The sequence below is a fragment of the Lepus europaeus genome, chromosome 4 (assembly GCF_033115175.1).
Source record: "Lepus europaeus isolate LE1 chromosome 4, mLepTim1.pri, whole genome shotgun sequence".
In the NCBI taxonomy this organism is placed as follows: domain Eukaryota; kingdom Metazoa; phylum Chordata; class Mammalia; order Lagomorpha; family Leporidae; genus Lepus; species Lepus europaeus.
The window spans coordinates 33,652,555-33,676,396 of NC_084830.1; the positions used below are offsets into that span (position 1 = coordinate 33,652,555).

At 36.1% G+C, this 23,842-nt stretch overlaps 1 protein-coding gene across 1 annotated transcript in view; it reads right to left on the reverse strand.

Annotated features, from left to right (window-relative positions):
* The window catches only part of PKHD1L1 (PKHD1 like 1), a 180,747-nt gene that overhangs the window by 89,539 nt on the left and 67,366 nt on the right, over positions 1-23,842 (reverse strand). The window contains exons 32-47 of the mRNA XM_062189474.1: positions 23,437-23,632; positions 21,734-21,876; positions 20,434-20,538; positions 19,574-19,762; positions 18,636-18,806; positions 17,856-18,082; positions 16,458-17,442; positions 13,680-13,928; positions 12,847-12,996; positions 11,519-11,693; positions 10,154-10,310; positions 9,610-9,766; positions 7,701-7,780; positions 7,107-7,236; positions 5,977-6,106; positions 1,634-1,875 (exon numbers count right to left, since the gene is read on the reverse strand). Of these exons, the coding sequence (XP_062045458.1) occupies positions 1,634-1,875; positions 5,977-6,106; positions 7,107-7,236; positions 7,701-7,780; positions 9,610-9,766; positions 10,154-10,310; positions 11,519-11,693; positions 12,847-12,996; positions 13,680-13,928; positions 16,458-17,442; positions 17,856-18,082; positions 18,636-18,806; positions 19,574-19,762; positions 20,434-20,538; positions 21,734-21,876; positions 23,437-23,632 (3,486 nt within the window). The remainder of the gene's footprint in view (positions 1-1,633; positions 1,876-5,976; positions 6,107-7,106; positions 7,237-7,700; positions 7,781-9,609; positions 9,767-10,153; positions 10,311-11,518; positions 11,694-12,846; positions 12,997-13,679; positions 13,929-16,457; positions 17,443-17,855; positions 18,083-18,635; positions 18,807-19,573; positions 19,763-20,433; positions 20,539-21,733; positions 21,877-23,436; positions 23,633-23,842) is intronic.

Below are 23,842 nucleotides of genomic sequence, written 5' to 3' on the forward strand. Positions count from 1 at the left end.
ATAATAATGATTTTATAAAACATTTAGGAGACTTGTGAAATGTACTCTGCTTCTCACTATATGTATGAGAGCTCACATCCAGCACTCTTCTACTTCTGGGTATACAAGAGCTTGCACAAACTCATTCCCTGAAAGTTAGTCACGGCCATGGCCATGGAACAGTTCTGACCAATGGCTCCTGAGTAGAAAAGACATGTGTCACTTCAGGACCAATGCAAGTCATTGCTGGTGCTTGGCTCTCCAGCCAACTCATCTGCCTCAGAGATCATGGAAGCTCATATTGAGATTGTACCTCTATCAGCCTCAATCCTGGAGTGCTGTTGACCCCTGTTGGACACATGTAGTATGATAAATCTTTATCATTTTAAATCACTGAGATTTTGTGTTTGTGTATTAATAGAGCATAACTTAGTCCAGTCGTTCTTAACTAGATGATATTTATTCCTAAGGAATGTTTTTTCAGTGCCTGGAAACATTTTTGTCTGACATAGTTGGGGGGAGTGTTACTAGAATTTAGTTGGTAGAGGTCAGGGATGCTGTGAAAACATCCCATACAGGGATGCAGAGGATAGAGCCCTATGGTACAGAATTGCTCTGTACCAAATTCAATAGCATTAAGGGTGAAAAAATCTGACCTAGGGTCCAATCTATACATTTATCTCATTATCACTGCATCATCCATCTCTCCATAGTCTGTCAAGGAACCCAACCTACCTACCTCCCTCCCCTCCCTCCTTCCTTCCTTCCTATAATAAATCCATTTTCACACATTCTATTCTGAAAGATTACAGATCTAGCCAATAGAAAAGGCATTAGTAAATCAAAGATTTGCCAACCAAATCCTATATCACAAGTTATACATTATCTGGGTAAATCTAAACAAGATAACTTCTTGAAAAGTAGTCAAGTATAGTATACTAAGGAATCATAAGTTCAGAAAGAGACTTTATCAAAATAACCCAAGTGCTTATTTCTCCCATTACAGTTACATTAACCACTTTCCTCCACCATTTTGTAAGTAGCTTCCTTTAATTTTTGTATTTACATGTAACACATTTTTCATGGGCTACAATATAATATTTCAATGCCTGTATATATTGTAAATTGAGTAAATCAGGTAATTAAAATTTCCTATTTTTTATCTTTTCTTTATGTTAGAAGATCCTCTTTTCTAGAACTTTCTACAGTATATACTACACTTATTGTGAATGATGATTGCTTCAATGTACTGTAGAATGCTAAAATTTATTATTTGCACATATTTTCATAATGTTACTTAAAATTGCTACCAGCATTTCCAAATTTCTCCCATTTAATGATATTAACATAGTCTGTGTGCCATATTCATATAAAATGGACATGATAAAATGTTAAAAATTATTAAATCTTTGTGTGCTCATTTAATTCTTCTTTATGCTTTTTGTATTACTTGGAATATTATAAAAAGATAAATAATTAAAATATCCATCAAAAAACATCTAAAGAAAACAACCAATAAAATGGAAAAACAAAAGACCTTAACAAGGTAGACCCTTTCAATTTGGAATTAAATCATGTATTTTTAACATAAGCCAATTAGAATATGCAATTTGTAGCATGACTACACCAGCCACATGACAGCTGCCAAAATTACCTGTGTCAAATCCATCAGGACATGCTGGAATTTTGTCATTCCACTCTATATTATCAGATCCTCTTATTAAAATATTTCTTGTAAGAATTCCAACTTCTGCTCTTGCTTCAAACAGAGTTCCATCCGGGAGTGTGACAGCCACTCCTAAGTGCGTGTAATTCAGTGGATTAGTCAGTGTGATGTTTATGCCATCTGAAGATACAGCTGCAATAGTCCTTTTTTCATTCTCTCGTTGACTGTGCCTGTAAAATAATTTTAGCAAAAAAAAACACTTTCAAAATTAATATAAATAAACATAACATATTGTTTTGGCATATTTGTTTTATGCCATTTGGAGTACATTATTTATAAACTGGGGGAAACTTTTAAAGATTTATTTATTTATTTGAAAGGCTAAGTTACAGAAAGCAGAGAGAGAGAGAGAGAGAGAAGGACAGAGAGCTCTTCCATCTGTTGGTTCATTCCCCAAATGACCACAATGCCCAGGCCTGAGCCAGGCTGAAGCCAGCAACCAGGAGCTTCTCCTAGGTCTCCTATGTGGGTGACAGGAGCCCAAGCACTTGGGCAATCTTCTGCTGCTTTCCCAGGTGCATTAGCAGGGAGCTGGATCTGGCATCACAGGCAGCAGATTAATCTGCTACACCACACACCAGCCCCCAAAATAAGAAAAAAATTTAATGTCAGTCAATATTCTAAAGACAAGTTTTGTGCAATATTTTACTCTTTATTAGAGCAACCAAATAAGGCTTCCAGATGCATTTAAAATAAATATTTTTCAAGTGCTGCATTAGTTCATAGACCTGCACCATTCAAAATTATTCAAAAGAACTATTCATTTATAACTTAGTGATTCCCGATTAAGGATAATTTTAGAAAGCTTGAGGACATGTGGCAATGCTTGGAGACATTTTGGTTATCACATCTGGGGGGTTCAAATGGAATCTAAAGAGGAAGCCAGGAATGTTTCTAAGCATCCTACAATATACAAGACAGCCCCACACTGCAAGGATTGTCCAGTATGAAATTCATACCAAATTTAAGGAACCCTTACAAAGGAAAGTCACTGGAAATTTTGAGCAGGGAAATGAAGTTGAGTTAAAGTTAAGGAGGTCTCATTTCTACCATTCTTCCATGGCACCCCAAATCCCAGTCAGTTCTGTAATGTACATATTCATGTATTTAGTTTTCTAGACAGAGTTAAACACTTAAGATACTAAATAGAAAGTTCATCTGATTATAAGCAAATAAATGTGCCAATACTTGATTGTATGTTCTCTACTAACATGTGATTGGTGTTAACAGAGGTAAATCTGAGGGAGTTTCCTCTGTGTTTTCCCAATATCCCCTTTTGATTCTTCTCTCCCTTGGCAAATCCTTTTCCCTAAGCATCAGTTCAAATGACATTGTCACATGGGAAATAGGTTAAAAGGCATCCCACTTAACTCTCCCATCCCTTCCTTTGGATTCCTCACACACTTGGCATCATGCACTGTGAGTGCTCAGAGCAACCACAGTGCAGTCCTAGGAAGTATCTTTGTCACTGTTCCTTCTGCCAGCCCATCTGCCCCTTTGGGCAAGGGACCTGTAGAATCCTGTTGTGTGCTGAGCACTTAGTACACTCCCTGTCACAACTCAGTAACAGCTTTTGATTGATTGAATAAATTAAGGCAGAATGAATTCAGATGAAGAAGAAAGTGAATGGAGTCTAAACAGGAAGATGATCTAATATTCCAGGGATGAGAGACTGCGCAGGAGAGGCCGAAGGAAGAGACATCTCAAAGGCAGAGCCAAAAGTACTTGGTGATGCTCAGGAAGTGAAGAGTGATAATAATTAGAAGGTCACTGGGAAAGTTTTGTCGAGAAGAAAATTAGGTAGTAGGTGTAAAAAGAAAAAAAATAATGGATAAAAAAGAAAGAAGATAGCAGAGACATGAAAACAACACTGATTTTCAGGATTGTGGATGGACAGAGAAACCCATAATTACAAAAGACCCAGAGAAGGAACTGTGGAGGAGAAGGACAGGGAGAGGTAGGGAATAAAGGTGCTGAGAGACAAGGGTGAATCAGTACTACAAGGACTCACAGGTTCACAGAAAAGGCATTTAGTCTATCCTTTCTTGCATTCTCTTGGATCCAGACAACACAGAGATTTCTTTAGAAAAGAAGATTCTAAAAGAAATTTTTAAAAGTTGTGGGCACCTAAACACATCTTCCCTTTCATTATAGTAATATCAATTATGTATATAGCAATATGTTAATCCAGGTTCTGCTCGATACTTCATACATATTAACTCACTAAATCTTTACAATATTTCTAGGAGGTAGATTCCAATTTTACTGAAGTGCAGAGTGGTGAAATCGTGTGGCTACAGGGCTGGTAAGTGCTACTGCTGGGAGTTGGGCACCAGCCATCTCACTTACAAGTTGTTCTCTTGACACTGACTTTGCAAAATCCCAGGTAGAATTCATTGAAACAGTGAACAAGGAGTTCAACCTGGTGGAAAACTCCTTAATTCTTATTTTAATATCAAACTGCACTTTTACTAGGTTTTCCCTTGATGTTCCAAATATAAAAACTCCTTGTTACTCTTCCCCAGTTTTTTTCCTGAAAGTTTCTTCATTTTCTGCTTTAACAACAGAGCTGATCCTATTTTTAGAGTGCCTGCTTCATAAGGCATGGCTATCCATGTGCATGGAGAATCCTGAGCGTGCCAAAAGCCTGGGCCTCTGCAAGAGAGATCTGCCTTGCTGGGGTTTTCTGCATCCCAGCTTTCTCCCACCTGATCTATAAAGCTTTTGCTCTCTCCTCAATTAGGGAGGCAGATCTGAAACCTATTTCTCCTGTTTCCTTATTTCATAAATAATGACAATAATAAAGACTTTCTCTCTTCAAAAGACAGTATGACTGGACAGCAGACAGACACCCTGTAAAAATTTCTTAAGGGGTGGGAATTGTGGCACAGCTGGCAAAGCTGATGCTTGGAAGGTCCACAAACCATTTCCAAATGCCTTTTTAAGACCTAGCTACCCTGATTCCAATCCAGCTCCCTGGCAATGAGCCTTGGAGGCAGCTGATGATAGCTCAAAAACTTGGGGTCCTTGCCACCTACTCGGGAGTTCCAGATGGAATTCTAGGTTCCTGGCTTCAGCCTGGTCCTGCCCTAGCTGTTGCAGACATTTGGGAAGTGAATCAGTGGATAATTTCTCTTTCTCTCCCCCCACCCACTCTGCTTTCCAAATAAATAAAAGTCAATGAACAAACATTTTAAAAAACCAGCTTCTTAAAACTAGCTCATGCTAAATTACAAACTTTTAAATTTCATTCAGAGAAGCTATAAATGAAGATTTTCTCTTCTATTAGTAAGCCTTGTCATTTGCCCGCTTCTTTATTTTGTCATTATGTAATTAAAATTTCTTTCAAGGACAGGAAAAAGTGGGCATTTATAAAGCTAAGTATGTATTTAACTCTTCCTAACATCTCCAAGTCTATTTTTAACTTGGAAAATACATGTCAAAATGCCATCTTGAATTTTAATTTAAAATTGAGTCATGGCCATAATTTAATTTAGCTGATTATTGTCATAAATCACTATTTGTTTCATGATAAACACAATCCGATCCAATTTTACTGTTATCCATAATTTGAACAATAAAGCAAAACTAAATATCCTTTGTCCCCACCCCCAATATACTTGTGGTAGCTATATTAATTTTCTTCCTTCTATTTATTTGCTAAAATATTTAATTAAACAGAAATTAAGAGTCACAAGCAGTTTCAATTTAAAAATATCAAGCACCCAAAAGGTTGTGTTAACCATCACTGTTTCTATAATGATTTCATCCCCTTTATTTAATCATTACTGACAGTATTGCTGTGTGGGAGCCACTGCCAGGACTATGAGATAAGAAAGGGTCCACTAGCTGTTTTCAACCCTCTTTTGGTGACCTCAAACAAAGAAGCTCATTTACATTTTTGCATTCATGAATGTATTTAGTGAGAGGTTTAAGTCAGACATTTTCAAATGGCTTTTAATAGGAGAATGCTTTTTTCAAATAGACTCTTACTTGGGAACCTAGCCATGTAAAACAAATAAAATATTATATTAGCACATATTTATTTTACAGGCTTAAAATTATCCTTTTTCCTATTGTAAATTCAATGAAGTAAAAAGCAACCCACTGGTGATCACCCTTAACATTTCACAATAAATAGCTGCCTGCCTGTGTTTTATTAGAAGTTTTAAATACAAATCAAATAGTTGCGGACCTTCTAAATCATTCCTTTTTTATACAGTTTAAAAATCTGCCTTAATTAAAACCATTAAGTCCAGAAGGCATCATACCTGTGTCCTGTGCTAGCAATTATAATGTTATCTCCTGCTTTCCACGTCACTGCTTCCTGTAAAATCAAAGTCTGATCCCCTGCCTTTGCAGTACGAGCCAAGCGAGTCCAGATGACAGGAACAGGCAGACCTGCAACCAACAAACGAACAACACATTTCTTCAGATGTGCTTTCTTGGTTATTGAGAGTTTTATGTGTTCTAATCTTCCTGGACAAAATCAATTTTGGGAAGTAGATTTCACCTTAGCATTTCATGCCTTCCTCAAAAAAGGAAATTTGTGGAATGGGAATGCTTGCTTCATAAAAATGACAATTAGGTTTGCAATAACATGTATGCTTTTTCTATAAAATTAAAAGCATCCTTTTATAATACCATATTCTATTTATGATAATCTTTATAGACATATTATCTATATACTGGACTAACATTAATAAAATGGACAGAGACCATTGTCTTTGTCCATTGCTGGTGGATTAAACTAATAATCTAGAGATAAATATGTTCAGGTTCCTAAGAAATCACAATAGGATATGTTTAGCACAATGTAGAACATTTACAATAATAGGAGATCATGTTGGTGGCATTCTGTATTTAGGCCTAGATTATGCATTATAGAAGAATTCAATATAAAGAGAATTCACATCTTGTTTTGTTTAAATAATAAGTTACTCTTATACCTAAAACATGATCAAAATCATTTTTACATCCTGATAACTTTCTAGAATATAGCTATAGGAAGGTACCATTATAGACTGTATTATAGAGTCTGTTTGCAGATGCAAAAAAAGTCAGAAATCATAATCTGCTTCCATATTTAGTACCTTTTCATATAAGTAAAAGAAAAAAGTAAATAGACAGTCACTATACACTGTAATGTCTGAAATGAGATAAAAGGTGTTTGAAAACACATGGAAAGTGGTAGAAGTGAGAGTATGGAGAAAGTCAGGAATGGCTTCCCTGGGAGGGACCTCTGCTGAGACTTGGGACAAAGGGAGGGAGGGAGATATGATGAGTAGAGATGGGGGAGCTAAAAGCTTGAGAAGCCTGGAAATTTTCATCTTATTGGAACAGTTATCTCTGGTTTCCTTGCGAGTCTTCTACAAACTATCTGAGCAGTCAGCCACTGTACCATGCAGATCTAGGATTCCCTCTCGCACGGCCAGTGTTTTGGCCCCATACACCGGGAGCTCAGGAGATCGCAGATGCCCGTGCAAGGTAATAACTGCCTTGTGTTGAAATGGGGATGCTTCCGTCCCAATCTGCAAGAGATTCCACAAGCATCATTAAAAAAATTAAAACTCAATCTTCACAATTCTAATCAAGCAAAAGTAATCATTTCTTTTTCTCCTCTTTTGGGAATTAATTATCCAATGTTCACATATTTCTTACAAAATATAAGCCTTAAATTTTCTAGTCTGCCAAATACACTATGTTCATCCTTTGGAAAGCATACTGATTGACCTTAGGCATATCTCAGAACTATGGTTTCCACTCTACCTAAAAATCTGCTTATATATTAATACACTATTTTCTTCCTGTTAAAAGATCAACCAAACCCTGGGAATCTTTTCCCCAGAAAAAGCATGGTATTCTAATGACAGAGACCTAGGCAAAGACAAACTTGGGAAAGGTTGGTATAATTAGTCATCCATTTTATACAGCAAATTTGAAACATAAATGGGGAGACATTAGCAGTGACTATGCACTATGTTCTCTTATGTACCTGAAGAGTTCCTCCATCTGTTATTAGAATATTTTCTGCCTGGAGCTCAATGTCAGCTTCATCAAATATTAGAGTTCCACCTATGAGACACACAATTTTGAAATACATCACAAGGACAACCATCAATTAAGTTTACTTATTCAATTATAAATCAAAATTTAATTTCTCATGCCTGTAACTTCACTTCAGCTATGCAGGTAACTTCACTTTGGCTACACAGGTAACATTAAAAGTATAAAAGTTTCAGAGAAGACCCTAAGAGCTGACGCAAAATCAAATCCCAGAGCAGATTATTTTCCCTTGACCATCTGTTATCTTAAATGTTATGCAATTGGGGGGCCTGGTGCTGCAGCACAGTAGGTTAAATTTCCACATGCAGCGGCAGCATCCCATATGGGCTCTCGTTGAGTAGGAGACCCAGAAGCTCCTGGCTCCTGGCTTTGGATCGGCCCAGCTCTGGCCTTTGCTTGAGACCATTTAGGGAGTGAACAGATGGAAGACCTTTCTCTCTGTCTTTCCCTCTCACTTCCTGTAACTCTTCCTTTCAAATAAATAAATAAAATCTTAAAAAAAAAAACAAGTTATGCAGTTATGTAAATTAGTTTTTAAAAACACAGGGCCTCAAAATATAAATTTAAAAAAAGACAATTATAGTTTTTTTAAAAGCACTTATAATATCAACATTAGCTCTGAACTGTACCCAGTAATTTGCACTAACCAAAGCAATAGCTTTATTAGCATTATTAAAGAATGTATTGAGGGGGCCAGCCTGGTGGCATAGCTGGTTAAGCTGCTCCCAGTGACACCTGCATCCCATATGGGTACCAGTTGAAGTCCCAGATGCTCCACTTCCATTCCAGCTCCCTGCTAATGCACCTGGGAAAGCAGCAGAAAATGGCCCATGTGCTTGGACCCCTGCCACGCACATGGGAGACTCAGAATTCTGGGGTCCTGGCTGCAGCCTGGCCCAGCCCCGATTATCATGGCCATTTGGGGAATGAACCAATGGATAGAAGATCTCTCTCTCTCTCTCTCTCAAAGTCTCTCTCTCTCTCTCTCTCTAACTCTGCCTTTCAAATAAATCTTAAAAAAAAAAAAGAATGTGTTGAGTACATTTTTATGAAATTTATGTAAAGTTGTAGACAGTAAAACTTTACTTGTTTAAAGATCCAATATTTAATAACTTCAAGTGATTGAAATACTGCTATTACCTAGAAGTTCAATAATAAAAGTACAGAAATTTGAGCAACTGAAACTATTATAGCAAAGTGTATACACTAAAAACCCAAGAACTTTACTCTTGCCAATTATTCGTCCTTTTACATGCAATTGCAATGATCGTAGTTATTTAGTTTTCTATAGTAAACACAGAATATCAATGAGAAGTAAGAATCCCACTCGGGTAACAAATGAATCAGGTTCATAAGCAAAACTCAGAATCACAACCTAGCTAACAAGAAAATTCAGGAGTAGAGGGACAATGCAAATTAGAATTTAACAAATCTCTATGATTTTGTAATGCTTGGGATCTCCCAGAATCTGTGTTTTTCCAAGTAGGAAATAGATTTTACTATGGTGATGAATTAAATGCAAGCACATGGGCAGGCCTACATTCCCCTGCACTAAAGTTCCTTGAAATAGCATTACATTATAAAGATACTTACCAATATGCATGTAATGCACTCAGATAATTTCTATTTTATATAATTTTAAAAAATGCTAATTATGACACATTAAAGAATATCCATTAACCACAAAGTATAACACTTAATTTAGAAAATTCAGTAGTATACATCACATTAAAATATAATACAAAATACAGTTTTGGCTGCTTATAATCTTGACACTCGATTAACTTCAAAGAAATATTCTATAGGCAAAACAAATGAGCAGAATTTAAGAAATTTACCCTGGATAAGCACCATTTTCAGTATAGGGGTATTTTGATCAAGCAAAATTGTCTGTCCTTTTGTAATAACAACAAGTGAGCCTTCCTCTGGGGGAGTTTCTCCTCCCCATGAGAAGTTGGAGGACCAGACATCAACATATAGAAAGTCAGCATTATCCTGTAATAGAACATGAGATTTTTTTTTTTAATTTAGAGGGGGTATCAGAATTTTTCATTCATTTCTTCCCCTCCCAAAAAGAAATCTAAAAGAATAAATATTTTAATGATGATATATTAACCTTTAAAATGTTATAACTATTTTAGTTTATTCCATGATAGTAATGTGAAAAACATGTTATTAATTACCTCATAAGCCAGAATGATTGAAAATTTGAAATACTAATAATTGTAGTAATAAATGTAGAAAAATATAAATAACTTTAAATTTATCATAGTCACAGCTCAGTTATGTTGGGGAGTTATTAAAGTGAAACATCCATTTTCCTCCCTCCCATATTCCTAGTTTTTCTATTGTTGTGTTTACTAAACCCAGTAGTACCATTACCAGTCTGGCCAGGCCCATGCTTCTGATGTTGACACGAATGGGAGCCCACCCTGATGGCCTATGGGCATTTGTTATGCAGATGATGTGTGTCTTGTTGGAATATTCGACATCACACAGGGCTTCACCTATGATGATGTGAACATCCTGGATGTTTTCACTGTAAAGAAAAAAGGGGAAGACAAAACATTTACGATTTTCTCAGACTTCAGGTCACATTCTCAAATCCTTTTAATCAAGTATTTTATGATATATGTAACAGTTTTACTCTATGATCCATCAAAGTGCAAATTTTGTTTTTCAGTGTTAAGAATTCAAAATTTTGGTTCTGACAAAAAAGTAAACAAAAAGATGAAGAGGCCAAACTAGCAGGTATTTCAATGTTGGATGAAAAATGCCTTAGTTTGATTTCTTGAGAGATTCTTTGTTGGTTTCCAGACAAAATGCCTTTATGAGAAACTTCTAAGGATTGTTTTGTTGCTCTGTCATTTTATGTTTACAAAACTTAAAATGTTAGCATCTGCTTAAAAATGCAAGTACAAGGTAACTAATTAGGATTACCAAAGGAATTAAATTTGCCTTCTACAGTTTATATGATCCTATGAGTTGGGTTTTTTGTTTATTTATATTTATTAGGCTGAGAGGAGAGAGAGTGTTAGTTACCTCTTCACAGGTTAACTTCCCAAATGCCAGCAACAACTGAAAATAGGCCAGGCTAAATCCTGGAACCTAGGCTTCCATCCAGGTGTCCCACACTCCATCCATCACTTGCTGCCTCTGGATGTGCATTAGAACAGGGAACATAGGCAGAACTTGAACTTGAGCACTGTGATATAGGTGTGGGCAACCCAAGCTGTGCCTCAACCTCTATACCTAACACCAGCCCCTGAATGAGTGTTTTGAAGTTTGTAGATTATGGTATAGAAATTTGAGACAAATAATGAGTATGCTCAAGAAGGAACCTGGTGGATGAAAAGATGTTTCTTCAACCCACCGAAGTAGATCATGGCTATAGATGAGACAGTAGAGAAGGTGTAAAAAGAAAGAATTACCTATGTGATGCCGCTGACTAGGATTTGTTGGGCAAGTTATTTAGCCTCTTTAATCTCAGTTTGCTAACCATAAAGATAAACACAAAAACATCTCACAAGCTGAAAAGTCTGAGGATCAGAAGGTATCTGATACAATCTAAGCTTTCAATAAATCTTAGCTACTAGTACTTGCTTTGTGTCTGTATTGTGACTTACGAGTATATAGGTGCATATTACATGAGTGTATACAAATGCTGCCTTGGCAAATGAGGAGGCAGAGACAATGCCTTGAGTCTGGAAATATACACATTGATGTATGTGTGTGTGAAGGCAGTACCTGAATCCTGATCCCGTTATGGTAAGTCTGGTGCCCCCTGCTGTACTGCCTCTCTTGGGGGCTATTTCATCAATGAGAGGAGTCAGTGACAACGTATAGGTAAACAGAGTCCTGGATTGTGATGAGTCTTTTCCATTGACCACACTCACTTCACAGGCTTGCTCTGGTCCGCTGCCTATGCGAAGAGGATTAAGCTGAGTTCAGTTCTGCCATCAAGCTCTTACTCCTTTCTCAAAATTCCAGACATTTTCAGTAACACCTTCCTTTTCCCACAATCACTTTCCAATATGCTCAGGGCATATGTGAAAGAACAAAGATCTCCAGCAACAGTCACAAACATTGCCAGGTTCATACACGTTAGCAACAGGACAAAAAAATCTTCAGACCCTCCCACAGATCCTCTTATTATAGACAGTTCTACAAACTTGCCTGCCTAATTTTCCAGTCCTGGATGATCCAAAATTGCAAGTTAGAACAGGAAGCGAGGAAAAATTGTTAAAGGCAGGCACACTGAAAACAGCAAGAAGTGGTAGCTGAGACAAGGTAGGAGAGAGAAAAACCACAGAAATCTGATATCAAAATAAGAGATGCAGAGCCAGGGTTTTACACAGACAACCTAAAAACCATGACAGATCTCAATAGCATCACACATATTTTTATCAGGATTCAAGCTCTGGTGTTGACTATGAATAAGCTCAGACACAGAATGCTTACATTTCTTCAACAGTCTTTGTCTAAGCAGTCAACAAAGCAAAAACATTTAGAAAAGCTTTACCAAATTTTGTTAATGTTGTGAAAAAGTTTACACATAGAGAACATTCTTTAATCATCTAGACTATTCATGTTGTTTAATATCTTGAATTTTTTAAATAAAATATTTTGGCATAAAGTACTAAGTATTTAAACTTGACAGCAACCCACTGAATTTGGGCTAATAATACGTACTTTCTACAAAGAAACAAGAAGCACAGAGGAGTTAAGTCACTTAACCAGGAGGTTAAGCAACTTGCTCAAAGACAGAAAAGGTATGAATCTTGGTAACAGGCAATCAGGGCTTACAATTATACTGCCCTTTTAGGGAACCACAGTACTCCAATAGGAAAGCAAAGCATGTTTTCCATTTGGCATAGTTAATAAATAAACAAACAAACAAACTAAGAGCTATCAGTTTATGTTACAAACCAAAAGTCTTGAAAGATAAGTAAACCTAGAAAACAAAGTGATTCAATTACTCCCAAAGAAACCAACAACTTGAAAAAAGAAATTAAGATTGTGATCTTTAAAAAATTAAACATTTCTCAAAGGCCATTTTTTTTTTGGCAACTTACCATTATTAGGTGGAATTTTGCATAATAACATTGTGTAATTAGAGCTAAGCCTGTCAACTGCACATTCTGAGCCACAAACTAAGACAATGGAATTCAGTGGATTAAATCCAGTCCCTGTCATCATCATGGTCTGACCACCACCAAAACTTCCTAGTGAAGATAAATAGAAAGGAAAAGCAAAGCAAAGCAAATTAAAAGAAAAACTCTTCTGTATACTATTTGTTTAACTTTATTTTGAAAACTAAAATAGAAATGTTTCATTAAATGAAAAGGTTCTTAGAACTAAAATTATATATATACATATATATATATATATATAAATACAACAAAATCTTTTTTGATTGTTGCAGTTCAAAATCTTCACTGAGTACATGCATGTCACATCTGGTATTTCTAGAAAGTAAAATTTTCTTTAAAAGAAATTATGAAGAAACTCAAAATAACCAAAGCATAGATGTCAAATTCCTGTTTAAAAAATGCTACATTGGTTTTTTTTTTTCTAGAGTTTTAACCATACAAATAATTTTCAATGAGAAAAATACTAATTTTTATAGAGATAACTGCCTACTGATTATATATATATATATATTTATAAAATCTGGTCATTTTAAATAAGGCTAGCTTATAAAGTTACAGCACTATGATAAAAATAAAGTATTAGCCAAATATTTTGAAATGATTAATGTTCTGGCATGCTTACTTGATGCACAAAAGACATTTTAATGTGCTACAGAAACTATACATTTTAGCAGTTGCTAAGGAACTTATTTTCTAAACAAGTGTTTATTGAAACAGTATGACATATTTGTAGGTTCCTGCATATTCAAGACTACCTTGGTGTGGGTGGATATCTTGAATGTCAAGTGGGTACTCAAATACAACTGTAGACAGGGCAGAGCCTTTTGTCTCATGACGCATCTTCACAGGAAAAGTGCCACCAGCATGATCTCCAACGATGCACCGCAACACACTGTCATTGACCATGGTGACATTACATTGAATGCTATTTATCAACACAGAAATTTCCAAGATATCGGTACCAAAGTTAGAGCCGGTGATCTCAATTTCAGTTCCTGATGGTCCTTAAAACAAGCAATATAAATATATTTAAATTAAAATACACATACATTTAAATATGTACCTCTTTACTTTCATAAATAAAATAATACCCAGTTTTCAAACTAATACACACATGAACATGTCATATCATATACATATTTACTACAAGATGCTCTACAATCTAGTATATATTAACTATAACATGATTTATCTCCATGTTCACTATTTTCCAGACTTTCTTTCCATTCTGCTGAGTTGTAAGTTACTAATTCAACCAAGTTGAGAAGAGAGTAGAGAAGAGAGATGTAGAGTTAGAAAGTGAACATTTGAGCAGGGTGTCTTCAGTTAGGGTTTAAGGATGAGGCTTACTAATTTTTATTTTGGATACTTTTCTTTCTGACATTAGTAATTCTTTTGAGTACAAGTATTAATAAAATATTAATTCTAATCTTTTCAATAAGTATGATTTTACTACATGCCAATAATTGGGTCTAAGAGTAAATACAGAAAAAATGAGTTGAATTAAAAACTTGTAAATGAATGTTGATGTTAATGTCTCAAATGAATGTACACAGGACATTCAATCCGTCCCCTTTGTTCCTTTTGAAAAGTATGTATTGAGGACATTAAATATGAGGCATTTTTTGTAGGCTATCCAAATGAATACAATTATACCTGATTTAAATTAATAGATATTAATCTACATAACTGGTTACAAATATAAATTTCTCAAGTAGTAACTTGATTTTTTTTTTTTGACAGGCAGAGTGGACAGTGGGAGAGAGAGAGAGACAGAGAAAAAGGTCTTCCTTTTTGCCGTTGGTTCACCCTCCAATGGCCACCGCGGCTGGCGCATCGCACTGATCCAAAGGCAGAAACCAGGTGCTTATCCTGGTCTCCCATGCGGGTGCAGGGCCCAAGCACTTGGGCCATCCTCCACTGTACTCCCGGGCCACAGCAGAGAGCTGGACTGGAAGAGGAGCAGCCGGGACTAGAACCAGTGTCCATATGGGATGCTGGCACCACTGGCGGAGGATTAGCCTAGTGAGCTGCGGTGCCATCTGGAACATATTGTTCTAAGTGTGATCTGTTTCCTGTCTCTTCAGTAAATAAACAGTCCAGCTCTTGTTTATCTACAAGTTTCTTACACCTTCAAAAACACTGCTTTGAAAGAAACATTCAATGAGAGACAAAAGAAGAGAAATGGCCCATTGAAATATGAGACCTAACATTATTTGCAATTATTAAAAATATATAGGGCCAACGCCATGGCTCACTTGGTTAATCCTTGACCTTGTGGCGCCGGCATCCCATATGGGAGCCGGGTTCTAGTCCCGGTTGCTCCTCTTTCAGTCCAGCTCTCTGCTGTGGCACTGGAGGGCAATGGAGGATGGCCCAGGTGCTTGGGCTCCTGCACCCGCGTGGGAAACCAGGGGGAGGCGCCTGGCTTCTGGCTTCAGATCGGTGTATTTCTGGCCGCGGCAGCCATTTGGGGGGTGAACCAACGGAATGAAGACCTTCTCTCTGTCTCTCTCTCACTGTCTAACTCTACCTGTCAAATAAAAAAAAAAATGTGGAAAAAAGACTACAATTGCTATTATCAATATTTGCTCCTGATCAAAATTGATGAATTGAAGGAAACTTTAATAGTAAATTTCTTTAAGGGAGAGAACATCTTGCTTAAACCTGCGACATTTCCTGGTGACATAAACTGAAAAATAAGTTTTTCCCAAGGCAAACATTTAATGTGCTCTTTATTAAATGACCCACTTTAAGTGACATTATGTGAATAAATTTCTGTAACTGTATGAGGTAAGAACTTGCAAGTATGGGGAATGTTTTAAAAGTTATGTAAGGTTTCATCACCAAGAGGCAATAGAACCAAGATTTGCTCTGAAGTGTCAAGGCCATGCTTTCAACCATCGCATTACTGCTGCCTCTCCATACTACACTAAGCAGACAAGCCCTCCAACAGCCTGAAGATGATCAGAAATAGCATAGTGTAATGACAAAGGACCCAGACAGCTCAATCTATTAATAGATTAGAAAATAAAATATGCTGCATAAGTAAACCTTATTTATAATATTTTCTCCATTGCAATGTGTCAGTTGTCTCCTAAAAGGAAGTCTGTTGTGTGAAAAGTTAATAATCTTTTGGAGTTCTCATGGAAATAAGGTACTCTGTAAAACTCTCAGCCTTAGTAAGATTGACTACTTGTGATTTTTAGCAGCTGTTTCTTGTGCCTTGTAACATTAAAGACATAAATTAGTTGCCAATTTTGGTTCACAAATATTCATCTATCTCTTCCTCACTTTAATTAATATGGATTTCATTCCAGAATAGAAGATGGGATTTGACAGAAAATTTTTATCTCAAAAATAACCACAAAAGAGAGACTACACAGAACTTCAATTCTAAAAATTAATTGCATAATGTGGGATTGTCTAAAAATACTTTTTAATAATTACATATGACTATCACTCTAATTTTATAATAAAACATTACTGGTAACATATCAAAATAATAAAAAAAAAAGTGGATCATGGGTTACCTCTACTTGGGGTAATTCCTCTGAGAAACGGAGTATCATCCAAGGCATATATAAATGACCAAGTTGGATAAGTGACTGTGTTAACAAAGATCTTCACATCCACAGTTCCAGCTGTCCCTGCTGGGGTGTGGCAGTACACGTGACTGGAATTCACAGAAATAATTCGACACAGATCATGCCCAACAATAACTGTGGTGTTCCCAGGATAGAAGCCATTTCCTGTGATTGTCAAAGCAGTTCCACCACCAACACTTCCAGAAGTTGGTGAGACAGATGCTACTGCAGGGCTGCTGAGAGTCAGGTTTCCCACAGCCAAGCCTTTAGTTCCCACCACAACGCTAAGAGGATGAAGTCCGGCTGGAAGAGGAGTCACAAGGACAGTGATGTTATTTTCATTAACTTCTTTTGCTCTGAACTGTTGATTTCCAATGAACACGGCTATCTCCTCCAAGAGAGTCCCAAAACCTCCTCCTTCAATAAGAACTTCTGCAGATCCTTTGATAGAGTTTGGGAAGATTCCTGTTATGGAAGGAGTGACGCTTTCTAAATATGAGAAGCTGCACTTCCCCTGACACTGGGCAGGCACTCCATGTATCAGAAGATCTACACGCACAAGCTGTTGAGGAGCAGGGGACGTTTCACATTCAATGGCTGTATAATTCACTGCTAGAATTTTACATGGGAAATGACCCATAAGGACTTCTACACCTGCAGAAGAATCTCCAAATCCAGAGCCCTTTATAGTCACTCTTGTTTTTCCAGTGGTTGATCCTGCCTTTGGCACTACCATGTCAATGTTTGGCATAAGCACAAAATGCCTGTCAAATTCATTGGGCAGTGTATTGATGGCAGTGCCCAGGTTGTAGACAGTCAACGTGACGATTTCTCTGATGCCAACATCCATTGAGTTTTGAGGGTCAATGCGACACACAATAGAATTGTCACCACTTTTTTCTACAACACAGGGGTGCCTACCAATTGTAACCTAAAAGTAAAATGAATATGAACAAAGTTAATGTGTTATACTAGAATGAAATTAAATTTTATATTGGCAATAATCATAATTTTAAAATGCAAATCATGGGGAATCCTGTTTTGTTCATAAAATCAGTTCTGTGGGATGGCTAAGACCCATCTTGAATTAACCTTAAGACTAACTTATGATTGTACATGCAGGTTCACAGCTACATTATTCATGACAGCCAAAAGGTGAAAACAACCCACATGTCCATCAACTGATGAATGCACATATACTATGTGATATACCATAAACTGTAGTATTATTTGGCCATAAAAAGAAATGAGGTTTTATGTTTGGTATAATACAGTCAAACTGTGAAAATGTGCTCAATGAAAAAAAAAAAAGTCACAAAGGACCACATATCATGTGATTCTTACCTTATTAGCACAAGTTAGATTACTGAAGCCACGTCCAGTAATTGTTATCAATTCATTTACTGTTCCAGTGGATGGAGTAATGTTGCTTATAGATGGTGAAAAACAACTTGAAAGCTCAAAGAGTAATCTGTTTGAATTTTTAACCCTGGTATTGTTCAGGCCACACAGGGGTTCCGTTGCTAGGCAACCTGTCACAGAGCTCCCCCAGTGTAAATTCTCAGGTCCACCTTTAGATAAAAGATGGCTTGTAAGTCATAGATAATGTTCTAAAACAAGGATTATTTTTAAATTGTATTGCTCTTTATTTTGAGCATAGTGATTTCAATTCTTAAAAGTCACTTTTTATTTTGTTAAGTGACAAGAGGGTCCCAGGCTCACAAAGATATTAAAGAGTTGAATGCAGATGGTACAGGAAAGAGAGATGAGTCAACATAAAATTAATTTATTTTCCAGTTTGTCCCAGGCCATATCCCATGGGGAAAACAAAATATCACCTAACACTTTAATATATCTCCATGCATATACAGAGTGTCAGAACTCTTTCACATTACATCTCTTTTGAGGCATACAAAGATTCTGGGAGACTGGCAGGAAGACATTAATACAGTCCTTATGTGACAGAATAAATTCCAGCTCTTGAGCCATCCAACCTATGGGAGGTCACATGGCTAACAAGAGACAGAAGCAGGGTCAGACCCAGCCATCTGCCTCCTACTCCAGAAGGGTCACCAAGACCTCGTGTCACCAGAGTAACAGAGTTTCCATCTTTAACCACCTTACCAGGAGCATATGTGGCTTCAGTGCGCCCCACAAACAGGTGCAGGGGAACATGCCTTGTTTCAACTGGCAAGACGTTAATGACTCCTTGGAGAAAAATGGAGTGAGCCTCATCAACATAGCCACTGCTATAATAATGGACTCCAGGTGAGGTGAATTGGTAAGAAAATGAACCTGCCATAATAGAAGATTGTACATAATAAATACAGGCAATTAATGCATCTTTGAAAAGGAGGTCAGAATTTGGAAATGATCAATTGAAGGCACATGTAGATGACAGATTTCTTATTTTTCACGTTGTGATATTACATTAGGAAGGGGTAAGGAAATGACTCACTGACTGTAAAAGGGCTATCCTATATAATGAAATTACATTCCAGAAATATAAGATTCTACATTAATTTTCTACAAAACCATAGCAACTATGACATAACTTGCCAGAATTTAAGGAAAAAATCATTATAGAATGAAAAATTTTAAGAAACTCATTTATTTTTTGTTCATGAGTAACCAGTTGTTACCTATGTATAACAAAACAGGTAATCTAAAAGGCACACTATTCTGAACTGTCATGGGAGAAATATTTGTTTTAAACCTGGTTCCAATCAACAGAAGTTCAACACTTCTACCAGAATGGTTTGTTGAAAGCATACCAGTATATTCTTATTTTCATTGTATTTTGCTGTTTCAATATGTTTTTCAGTTGGTTGTTGATCATAGAATACACAAAGATGTTTCTAATATGATAACTCATTTTAATACATATAACTTGTTTAGATTCATTTCTAACATTTCCACTATAGCAATAAAATGCCAACTAAACCACATAGTGTATTTGTGTATATTATTTATGTAAAAGGATTTTACAGACTCAAAAAGATATTTTTATTACATGTAGGAAAGACAGGCATAATCCAATATTCAACGAAATAGAAACATACCTGATGTAGATTTTTGTCTTCCATTTGTAAATCCTTTGCCATCATAAATTATACTTCCTGGACTGGAAACAGAGAAAACTCTATATCCTACTCCCCTAAGAAATGGGTGTGCTTGCCAATGCCATGTCACTGTATCTCCCACAGATATATTTAAGACGGATGGAGACCAGGCATAACCTGATCCGTGCACTGGGAGTAAGAACACAATCATAGTTTAGAAGAAAACAGGGAAAGGAGTTAAATTGAATAACTACCTTTGAAACATTACCTTTTTAATACACTCACTAATGAAACTAACTTTTTAATTAACATCATAAAAGTTTATTACAAACATAATTTAAATATTTAACAAATATAAAGGAAGATTATGAGAAGATAGAAAATTAATCAAATTAAGAAGCAATGATCAATTGGCGATGAAAAAAGTGGAAATTTAATATGTAAGTTGTTCAGAAATATTACAAGAAGTGTTTTTAAAAGCTTTGATTAATCATTCAGATATAAGAATTTTCCAAAGCATAGAGGAATGCAAAATATATGTTATTTTAATTTGAATATTCATTTAGAAACTTATGACTAATAATAAACTACAGTAATCCAGGAAGTTCTGTACTGTAGCAAAACAACATGTCACATGGTAATTCCTGAACTTGAAAATTATAAGTTTAGCTTTCTAGACTCAAGTCTACCACTAATTCACTTGCTATGTGACCCCCTAGGTCAAATACCCCTGACAAGTTATAAAATAAATCATAATATTTTTTTTCTGAATAGTAAAAAATAGTAAAAATAAATAAAACCATACTAATTCCAGGGTAAATTGCATACATTATTCATAATATATCAACGTTTGTTGATACCTGAATCTTCCCCATTATTGGTAATCCTAAACACATTTCCTGTTGAATGAAGAGTACATTTTATGACATTGTCTGAGGATGATGTCACATTGCAAGGAAAGGGCCCTAGAAAGAATAAAGACAGAAGGAAAAAAAATGCTTTCTTAAACCTTTTTAGGAATTACAGAGAGGAAGTATCATTAGTAAATGACAGTCCCTATAAAACCCCTGTCTTCAGCCCAACAGATTATTATCAAGCCCCTTCTATCAGGTTCTATTTGCCTCTCAATCAGAAAAATTACTTGTAGCTTAGACAGCACCTTTCTTAGCTCCTCTAATAATGACTCTGTCCTTTGTTCTAGACCCTGTCTAGTCCACTTGGGCCTCATTCCTTTGTAATCATAACCTCTACTCTACCACCAATGGCTCTACTCCCAACCTGTGTGTACTGATGGTCCTCTTCCCCACTTAATGCTGTATAATTGTTCAGACCTGGTTAAGGCCACTCTTAGGATCATTGGTTACTATCCTCACTCTGTCTTTTATGACCTTGTCTAAATATGATCAGAGTCGGCAAACTTGGAAGGCTTCCATAGCCTTGGCAACTCATGACGACAGCCTAGGGTGGTTACTGGCGCCATAAACTAGAGTGTCAATTTGTTGGGTCAACAACAGGAGCCACTGTGCGCTTGCTCCTGATGTGGGATCTCTGTCCTTAATGTACTGTACATTTTGATTCAATGCTATAACTAGTACTCAAACAGTATGTTTCACTTTGTGTTTCTATGTGGGTGCAAACTGTTGAAGTATTTATACTAAATTGATCTTCTGTATATAAAGAGAATTGAAAATGAATCTTGATGTGAATGGAAAGGGAGAGGGAGCGGGAGAGGGGAGGGTTGCGGGTGGGAGGGAAATTATGGGAAGGGGAAGCCATTGTAATCCATAAGCTGTATACTGGAAATTTATATTCATTAAATAAAAGTTAAAAAAAAAAAAAAACCCTGTCTTAATTGTTCGGGTGTTTAGCATTTATTTTCTAGTAGTAAAATCATTTTCGAGTACTGATTGTTTTCAGAGAGAACCTTCCTCCATTTTAGGGATTCTCTTTACACATTAAATATATAATAGTTATTCACTGAAATAAAAAATAGTTATTCAGCTTCTTATCACCTTAACTAAACAGACTTAACCTTCTTTTACACTAGTAGGACAATAAAGCTTCCATAATTAAGATAATGTATGTAATAACCCAGCACCTAGAGCATGTCCTTTAAAACAAGAAAAATAATGGGCTTCGTGCTGAGGACAAAGCTCTTACCCAAGAGTACAGTGTTCTCAGTTGGTATCATGCTGAATCCAAAACCCAAGACTGTGATTTCAGTTCCACCATACACAGAGCCTTTCTGTGGAAACATGTTAGTCACTTCCAAAATATACTGTATGGAAGCATTTAACTTGTCTCTGAAAAAGAAAAATGAACAGAATCTTTAATGAGCTTCCTAAGGATTTACATCACTAGATTCTTGCAAGAGTAGGATACCTTAAGGGAGAAGAAATAATTGAATACATTATGTAATTAGACATTATTTTTTTCAGGCTAGATAATATGGTAATTATAACCTCAACTTTTTTGGATAGTACATGTTAACAATTTTTCCTTAATTATGAAAATTAGATTTCTGAAAATTTAATAGCAGAAGAATTTGAGTTGGAAGATCTTAAGGTATTATGGAAAGATATGGTTATGAGAAATGAATAATAAAGTTACATGAAATACCTTAAAGTATATTTTAATAGAAAATAAAGGGGCAATTCTATCTATAAAAATGAAGAGCAATAGAATGCAGCACATTTTACATGTGCAAAAAATTTTACCTAATTTGAATTTATCACTCCATGTTTATTAGAAGCTTGTCTAGATTTCCCTTTTCATTGCTTCAGTGAGAGGTTTGGATTTTATTTTGCTTTGTTACCAACAGTGTGTCTGCTAGAAGCCAAAAAAAGGTACAATGCTTTTCTGATCTAACAAGGAGTATTGACTCCCACATTCCAACTGCCATTCTAACTGCAGAGGCCAAGCTACTCCAGGGAGTCTCTTTGTTGACTATTATCTAACTCCCTAGCACAAATAAATGGTGTTTCTTCATCACCTAAATACACGCTTTTGTCTGGTCTCAATTCTACCCATTCTATCGTGCAGTCAATGTACAAGCCAACAGCTCTTCTAGAACTATTAGTTCATTTCCCGTAGTCCTAAATTCTGTTTGCTGTTGCTCATGGTTCTTTACCTCCTGCAAAATTTCACTGTAGTCATCCCCCTTACACCCTGACATCAGCTTTATTTGCTGTTTTTGAATCCCTAAATTTGTTTTATTCTTTTCTATGTATCCTAAAATAAAAACTTGCTCATATGAAAACTAAAATATTTCTGTTTAAGTAAAACTTTGGAAGAAACTACAGGTTTTCTCCACCCTCTCCAGCAGATGGCCAATTCCTACCTGTTTCTTGGCTCCTTATCACCTGTTTGGAGAACCTTTCCCTGTTCCTTACAATCTGTAGCTCTTTCACTGCTATGGCATCTGGTATCTCTTATCCATAATATTTTTTCACATGTATAATTAAGTTAATGATGTGATCCTCTGACATCCATCTCTCCAACAAAATTATGGAATTATTGATATAGGGAATAGAACCCTCTTATCTTCTACCATACACCCAGCATTGAGCAAGGCTCTGTCCTATGAAAACTGCTTGATAAGTATTTACTGAATGAGAAAAAAACCATGTAACTTATACAAAAATCTAATTGTCCAGAGAAATTCATCTGATCTAAGTGGTGTTGGTCTCGAACTAAGTGTCACAATGCATTTTAAGAGACAGTCATATGATCTTTAGCAAAAAAAAATTTAGAAAGGTGAAGAAAGTGATTGGCATAATGATGATTATTAGCTTTCCTATCCCAGTTCTATTAAAATATGGAAGGTGTTCTCATCTCCATTAAGTTTATGTTCATTACCATACCTTGTTGATGCAAAACCCCAGTTTCTGACTTCTACTTGGATATCATGTTTTCCAGGAGACAATGGGGGCAAAAGGCATCTAATGTCTGTGAAGTTCCAGTGGAGAACTTGGCAGGGTTTTCCTCCAACATAAACTGCCACTTTTTGTGTGAGTTCATTTCCAAAGTTATAACCTTTAATTGTTAAATTAACTTCTCCTATATTAAAAGAAAATGAAAGTTTTTCAAAAAGGTTTAACTTATCCAGTGTGAGATTTGCATATTAAATAAACCAGTTTACCTCTTATCTTTCATTGGACTTCAGAAATCCTAACACTTTAACTTTTCTCAGCAAAGAAAGAAAAAACAATGCAAGAGGTGATGGCTGCCAGGTGGAGATAAAATTCATGTGTTTCCCAAGGAAAAAAA